At 43.2% G+C, this 7,806-nt stretch overlaps 2 protein-coding genes across 3 annotated transcripts in view; one reads left to right on the top strand and one right to left on the bottom strand.

The window, feature by feature from the left end:
- The first annotated feature begins 2,811 nt into the window (after nucleotides 1-2,811).
- LOC137415517 (zinc transporter ZIP10-like) lies at nucleotides 2,812-6,760 on the top strand. Its single transcript, XM_078774975.1, has 3 exons — nucleotides 2,812-3,126; nucleotides 3,720-4,174; nucleotides 4,960-6,760. Exons 1-2 carry the CDS (start codon nucleotides 2,965-2,967, stop codon nucleotides 3,870-3,872), a joined length of 315 nt encoding a protein of 104 aa, XP_078631101.1. The 5' UTR covers nucleotides 2,812-2,964; the 3' UTR covers nucleotides 3,873-4,174; nucleotides 4,960-6,760.
- Nucleotides 6,761-7,489: 729 nt separating this feature from the next.
- LOC137415516 (dynein axonemal heavy chain 7-like) overlaps nucleotides 7,490-7,806 on the bottom strand; it is a 37,240-nt gene continuing 36,923 nt past the window's right edge. For both annotated transcript variants that reach the window (XM_078773539.1, XM_078773540.1), the window contains one exon: nucleotides 7,490-7,777. In XM_078773539.1, the coding sequence (XP_078629665.1) occupies nucleotides 7,571-7,777 (207 nt within the window). In that variant the 3' untranslated portion in view covers nucleotides 7,490-7,570. The remainder of the gene's footprint in view (nucleotides 7,778-7,806) is intronic.

Raw genomic sequence — 7,806 nt, 5'->3', positions numbered from 1 at the left:
GTTCACGATAGACCCGCAGAACCGCAAGCGCACTGGGGGAGAATGTCCGGACTACTCCTTCCACCACCATCAATTGGCTTACTATGTACAAGGCCCCCATCGCCAAGTGCTCCGGAGACTTACAGTGGCGGCTGGCGCACTACATTTTACCATCAAATGTTTTATCGCATCGCATATGTTCCGATAACATGGAATTGTGTCTGTTTTGCGGTGTGACGGAAACCATTTCTCACATTTTTGTTGATTGCCCTAGGTTGGCACCCCTTTTTACAGTTTTATCGCGTGTGGTCCAGGGGCTTGGCCTAATTTTTACGCATTGTGTTTTTATCTTCGGTTTCACTACTTCCCGCCTGTGTAAAGATGAGTGCCTTTTAGTCAACTATTTGTCTTCCGAAGCAAAACTTGCCATATACTTGTCAAGAAAACACAGGATGCAAAATGCCTGTAATTCTGATGATGATGTTGTTCACCTTTTTAAAGCCTTCATCACATCTCGTGTAAATCTTGAGTTTCAATCGAATGATTGCACAGTGTTCTCACAACGGTGGTGTATCAAGGCATCCTTATGTCAACTGGCTGATGGTTCTCTTACAATGAATTTATGATTTATCTTGTCTCCCATTTTAAACTTGTACAGCCATTGCCTTGAATTGTTTTTTGGGTTTTCACTGTGAACAATGTCTTCCTGGCAACAAACGGGGACAAATGTCAAATGTCTCTGTGTCTGTGTCTGTCTCTGTCTCTCTCTCTCTCTCTCTCTCTCTCTCTCTCTTTCTCTTTCTCTTTCTCTTTCTCTTTCTCTTTCTCTTTCTCTTTCTCTTTCTCTTTTCGCTTTTCTCTTTTCTCTTTTCTCTTTTCTCTTTCTCTCTCTCTCTCTCTCTCTCTCTCTCTCTCTCTCTCTCTCTCTCTCTCTCTGTCTCTCTTTCCAAATTTGTGGGGGGGTGGGGGGGTTACAGCTCGACTCGGGGGTAAATGAGTGAACGGCCCAGAAAGCCTGCAACTCCAAAGCGTCATACAGATGGAGCACCTGTAAGATGAAGAACCTGCAAGATGGACAACCTGCAACATTGCGTGCCTGCAAGATGGGTACCTCCAAGATGGCGTACCTCCAAGATGGAGCACCTGCCCATTACGATCGGCCTTTTACCAACACCTCTGGAGTGGCTCACGAGTCCCCAAGTTCATCAAGGAAAACATATCGGAAAAGTGATATGATGTGATGCGTTCACAAACATTCCTCCATCAGTGAACACGGTGACGTGTTACATGGTGCGTTCAGAAGGGAACACGGTTGGGAAGGACACGGATGCTCTGTCGCTCCCGGCTACTGGTTGTGCGAGGTTTATCCCCTGGTCTGTCCATTGGGATCGCATTGGGATCACCAATTAAAAAAGAAAAGAAAAGTCTCTCCCTCTCCTTCCCTCTCTCTCCTTCCCTCTCTCTCCTTCCCTCTCTCTCCCGCTCTCTCTCCCCTTCTCTCTCTCCCCCTCTCTCTGTCCCTTTCTCAATTTTTCGCTTAATTCAATGAAACGCTTAATTTGCTCTTGATGTGTTCATCGCTCTTGCGTGAGCATTTCCTTTAAAATTGTTTGTGGTTTCTGTTTGTGTCCTCACCTTTGGTTTGTAAAATTTTTATACTTGCTGGTTTCTTTTGAATATCCTTTGTTCTTTTTTGGTGTGTTCATGATCCTTATACAATGTTTCTTTGAACTCGTTGCTTGGTTTAACACTGTTTTGTGGAATGTTTTTATACTTTCATAATAAAAGGATACAAAAGTCAAAAGACTCTTTCTATATCTCTCTCTCTCTCTCTCTCTCTCTCTCTCTCTCTCTCTCTCTCTCTCTCTCTCTCTCTTTCTCTATCTCTATCTCTCTCTCTCTCACTTTTCCTGTTTATGTATTCCCTTGCTTATTGTGTGCAACTCTTGGCCCACTTTTACCACTGTCAGTTCATACCATCCTCAGTCAATTTGCTCTTCCATAAACCTCAATCTTATAAAGAAGATGAAAGAAAGGAAAAAAATCTCCATCTCTCACAAATGGATTGATGGATAATTTTTGCACAAGCAGAAAGATGCTCATTAATTCAAGAATTTGTCGAAGAGGTTTTGAATACAATTTCAAATCTTCACATTGATATGCACTTTAAGATAAAGTAGGGAAACTCTTGTTTGTGCAGCCACCTTCATTATTTGGCCGTACATCGATAAACATTTTTGTAAGAAATAAAATCTCAATGACACGGCTATTTTTTCTTCAGATATTCATTTTGTTTGTTCAAATTGGCGACATTTGTGAATGGATAAATCATGCATGCCTTTTGTAATTTGCTGATTTTATTTAAGGGTCACGCTGAGATGACATTGATTTTGACACGCGTGCTTCCTTTGACATCATACGTATCAGGCCTCCGACAATTAGTGCATTTGCGCCTTTTCCTTGTGATTATGTAAAAATAATTAAAGTGTTTACACATTTGTTTGTGTGTGTGTACATTATTCTTGCACGGCTGAACCATAGCGCATAGATGCTCCAAATTTTGGGTGTATGTAGGCCTACTTCAGGATCTGGGCAAGGTTTTAAGCTACCATATGTTGGCCTTGACGTCCGTTTTGAGGCCATTAAAGGCTGCTCTAAAGTATATATTGGGATGTGGGCTCAGGCAGTGCGACCAACAGCCCGCAGATAAAAGGTAACCACCCTGAGGTCAATAACTCCATATCTTTTCCATGTCAAACACTTCCTGAAACCACCACCAGGAAAAGGTCACCCAGCCAGGCAGTGCCAGGTATCCGCTCGCTGTTAGTAGTCCATAAGGTTACAATGTTGTCTTGCCTTTTGTGTATGTGTCGATTATATTAGAATTCCATCCTTGTTTTCCCGAAATATGTCTGAAAAGGTACATACCTGCCATATTGTCTTGTGTGCCTGACAGGCGACTTCGCTGTGTTGCTGAAGGCTGGCATGACAGTACGGCAGGCCATGGTGTATAACCTGCTTTCTGCATCGCTTGGATACCTGGGCATGATTATTGGCACAGAAGGTGGGCAGTACACCCATACCGTGACGTTGTGGATCTTTGCCATAACAGCCGGAAGGGTTCTCTACGTGGCTCTGGTCGACATGGTATGGAACTTCTTAAGGTGGGTTTTCACGGGACACGCGAACGGTTCGCGAAGGATGCGAATGTCGAAAAAATGGCAAAGTCCAACATTCGTATTTTAGGCTCCAAAAGTTCGCCAAACATGCGCGGGGGTTCGGAAGCGTCGTCAATTGTTCGCAGGAGTCGTTTTTTGTTCGGCGGGTATTTCAAAAATGTTTGAAAACTCCTGCGAACAATTGACGACGCTTCCGAACCCCCGCGCATGTTTGGCGAACTTTTGGAGCCTAAAATACGAATGTTGGACTTTGCCATTTTTTCGACATTCGCATCCTTCGCGAACCGTTCGCGTGTCCCGTGAAAACCCACCTTAAACTATGCAACAAATCAATGTTGCGAGTATTTGGTGTTTGAACCCAAAATCCCAGCATCTTTCGCTCACTGCCACATGGGAACACCAAACTGTCTCGCATGATTTACAACCCATTTATCAGATATCAGGGAATGAAGGTAAATCAAGAGGCCTGGCATACTATTCGGTTTCAAGCTTAAAACTCCATTTCAACTTGAATTGTAACAAATCCCTCTTGTGTTTTCACTCGCCCTCCACTTCCTTTAGTTACCGGAGATGCTGCACTGTGAGGTCTGCAGTCATAACTACGGGCGCCTCGGCTGCTTTCTGCTACAGAACTTGGGCCTTCTGGTGCGATTTGCTGCGATGTTGCTCATTGCTCTCTACGAGGAAAGTATCCTGGTCAGCATCAAGTTCTGACAGCTATTTTGTCCTTCTGTTCGCCTTTAACTTAGAGGCTGCTGGCTTCCGATGGTCCTTACCAAAATTGATGCATCATGCCGCCTTGAGAAACATGTCATCTTCAGAGTTGTCATGTTTTATGCTGGTGCTTGTGTAGTGCGTGTGCACTGATGGTATATGTCTCAAAGCCACATGTTTGGTCGGGCATGTCATCTTTGTTTTCTAGTCAATCATCATAAGATCCCTCGGTTCACATCAAGGAAACTTTGATGCCTTTTTTGCTGCAGTGCCAAGGAAGGCTATTTTGTGTGTGTGCCACGGCCACAGTTTGGCGCATGTGTTATTTTGGCGCATGTGTTAGTTTGGCGAATGTGTTGGTTTTGCGCATGTGTTAGTTTGGCGCATGTGTTAGTTTGGCACATGTGTTAGTTTGGCAAATGTGTTGGTTTGTCACCTGTGTTAGTTTGGCGCATGTGTTAGTTTGTCGCATGTGTTAGTTTGGCAAATGTGTTGGTTTGGCGAATGTGTTAGTTTGGCGCATGTGTTAGTTTGTCGCATGTGTTAGTTTGGCAAATGTGTTGGTTTGGCACATGTGTTAGTTTGTCGCATGTGTTAGTTTGGCAAATGTGTTGGTTTGGCGAATGTGTTAGTTTGGCGCATGTGTTAGTTTGTCGCATGTGTTAGTTTGGCGAATGTGTTGGTTTGGCACGTGTTAGTTTGGCAAAGGTGTGGGTTTGGTGCATGTGTTAGTTTGTCGCATGTGTTGGTTTGGCGCATGTGTTAGTTTGTCGCATGTGTTAGTTTGTCGCATGTGTTAGTTTGTCACATGGGTTAGTTTGTCGCATGTGTTAGTTTGTCGCATGTTAGTTTGGCGAATGTGTTGGTTTGGCGAATGTGTTGGTTTGGTGAATGTGTTAGTTTGTCGCATGTGTTAGTTTGGTACATTTGTTAGTTTGTCGCATGTGTTGGTTTGGCGCATGTGTTAGTTTGTCGCATGTGTTAGTTTGTCGCATGTGTTAGTTTGGCGAATGTGTTAGTTTGGCGCATGTGTTAGTTTGGCGCATGTGTTGGTTTGGTGAATGTGTTGGTTTGGTACATGCATTAGTTCCCCCCCCCCCCCCTCTTTCTTAATTTTTTGGGGGGGATATTTTTTTGGTGGGGGGTTAAGGGGATTGCATTAGATTTTTTTTTTTTTCCCCACTTTTGTATTATTGTTGTTGAAATGCGTAGACTGTCCCATGAAACAATACAACATTGTTCCGCATTGAATTGACTGTGACGTACCAAGTGTTTTCGCATTTGTCCCATGATCCGACTCGCATTCATGGAAATGGAGCAACGGCATTCAGGATTTCGAACCACTCACAATGGATTGTCCTGATTGCATTGAATCGTGTGGTTCGTCCACATGCTTATCCTGCATCCTGCTCACTAGAAAGCTTGTTGTGCATTGTGGTTTATGTGCTCGAAGTACTTGGTGTAGCACCATCGTGCTTGGTCACGAAGGCAGTTTCAAACACCAACTGTAGATCCAACTGTAATATGGACATGCAGATACTAAATTGAAAAGTGTCTCTCTTGTCTGTGCCTGCTGAGCTTTCCGTATCTCTCTCTCGAAGGAAACCCCATTTGAAGAGGTTGTGCAAACCGAGACTGAGGTCAACTCAGACCTGAGAGCTCAGTGTGGACCTTCAGGACTGTAGCAATGGTGTTTGGCGTTTAGACCATTCTCATAACCGTTGTTTCTGTGGTGACTAAAGAATCGCACAATGTCTCATATCAGAAGTGCATTATTTTCTGGAGCTCCCAGCATTTGTGCTGGCATTGCCATACATGCATCAAACGAATAACGGTCCGTATCACCACTACTGTGCCTGCTGTAGTGTCGCAGATTCTGTTTCATTCGCACATGACATGACGGTGTGTAAAGGAGGTAAATCCCTTGACTATTTTTGCCATTATGTGAATTTGCAGCTTTTTCTCTTTTTTGACTTAAGGTGTGTTCACATAGGTTAGTTCGAAGTAAATCCGAAGGTGCGGGAGCCCAGGTCTGTGTGGATGCAAGTTAGGTCTTCAAAACCTCAGATGAGCGGATCCATTCAAGACCGCTTCATCGGTGGTCGGAAGAAAGTCGGGTATGAACACGGTACAAGTATTCGGTCCGAGGGCACGCTGCAACGGTATTTACGTGACCCATTGGAGTCTCCTGGCTCCTGTTAATTAATTTTCACGTGACGAGCAAAACTCAGTGGATCAAACTTCTTCGGAATCAGTAAGGGAGAGTTGCTCCAGGCGATCTGTGTGAACTCAGCTTATGTTTTGATGATTGTTTTTAATCCTCAGAAGTTAGTGATCCTTAAGAGCTTTGGCATTTGACTTGGTTAGGTCTTCTATTTTTGTTCCTCACATTCGGCCAAAAACAATCCACAATGACACCACGTTTGTGGGTTTATTTATTTATTTATTTGACTGCACAGTTTTTTTTTTTGGGGGTGATTTGAATTGTTGTCTGTGGCTGTATTGTATGAATGTTATTTAAGTTTTGCAAGTAAATAAAATTTGTTTTATGTCTTACTCCGTTTGTTCATACTTTGTGGGAGCTGATTGCATCACTCCATCAAACTCATGATCTTCTGGTTCAGTTGTTCCTAAAGTAGGGTGAACTTGGGGAAATACAAAACGGCCGCATGTATAGCTGTGGAAATTCAGGAGATCAACTACATGGTATTCTTATTATACTTACCCTGCGCGGTCAACTTGGTGCGAGCCAACTCTTCTGTTTTTGAAGGGTTTTTTTGTTTGATCCAATATGGCTGCCAGATCACGTGAGGAATGACATCATAAATTTATATTCTCTAATATAATTGTTGTGTAGATCACACTCAATAAATTTCAAACTGATCAGACTAAGCGTTGTCCCTGTTGAATTATGACATAATTACGGCACCAATGACGTCATCATTAACAACACTTATTCCCCATGTGGAGTTCTTTACACTGAGCCACGTTTCAATTTTTTTTTCCATGGAGTGGTTTTGGAGATAGAGGTGCAACTTTTTTCGATTTTTCCAAGATGGCGCCTGGACCACGTGACCTATGATCTCATAATTGTCATTGAAATATTCTACAGGAGGAGGAGGTGCTCCTATGTTGAAAATTTCATGTCAGTCGAACCATTAATTGCAGACAAAATTCATACTGATCGAAACAAGCGTTGTACTTGTCAAATTATGACATCATAATTAAGGTACCGATGACATCATCAACAAATCTTATTCCCCATGGGGAGTACTTGACAATGAGCCATATTTCAATATTTTCCCATGGAGCGGTTTTGGAGATATAGAGGTGTAACGTTTTTCCTAGATGGCGTCCGTACTACGTAGCCTATGATGTCATAATTATGATTAAAACAATTCTACAGGTGGAGATGCTCCTATGGTAAAATTTCATGTCAATCAGACCAATGGTTGCCGAGAAAATGAATTTCAAAAACGCAGACACTCACGTTCGCCACACGTACGCACCCGAATGCCTAACCCTGCTTTTCGCTTCACGAGCGCAGGGTAAATATGGTATGACTCGTGTGAGGAAGTAGTTTGTTTGGACCGACACCACAGACATTAAACAATCCATGAAACTATGAGGCTTTATTTTGTTCAAGGTTAATCGTCCAACCCCCCTTGATTCCTTCTTCTCCACACTAACATGACTTTCTAGTCGTTAAGTTGGCACAACAAAGCAACTCCACAAAGAATCCAGTGTTCCTGTGGCAACTCGGAGGGGATTGCCATGGAGCCGACGAAGTTTGTAGAATGTCCTGTTGTGGAAAGCACACCACGTCGCTCGCTTGTCTTGTAAAGAGGAGCCAAATAAGCAGGACGAATGGGAATCTCTGAACGCTTCAGTGGTTTCAGCCACATCTAGGGATTTGGTGAGGGAGTGAAGAACA

This window comes from Myxine glutinosa, chromosome 3, assembly GCF_964187855.1.
Source record: "Myxine glutinosa chromosome 3, kmMyxGlut1.1, whole genome shotgun sequence".
NCBI lineage: Eukaryota > Metazoa > Chordata > Myxini > Myxiniformes > Myxinidae > Myxine > Myxine glutinosa.
The sequence above is the reverse complement of the archived record's forward strand: the minus strand, read 5'-3'. Positions and strand labels throughout refer to the sequence as shown.

Coding starts and splice junctions, on each gene's coding strand:
- LOC137415517 (XM_078774975.1), top strand. CDS start 2,965: ATGACAGTACGGCAGGCCATGGTGTATAACCTGCTTTCTGCATCGCTT. Junction 3,127..3,719: donor ACGTGGCTCTGGTCGACATG/GTATGGAACTTC, acceptor CACTTCCTTTAG/TTACCGGAGATGCTGCACTG.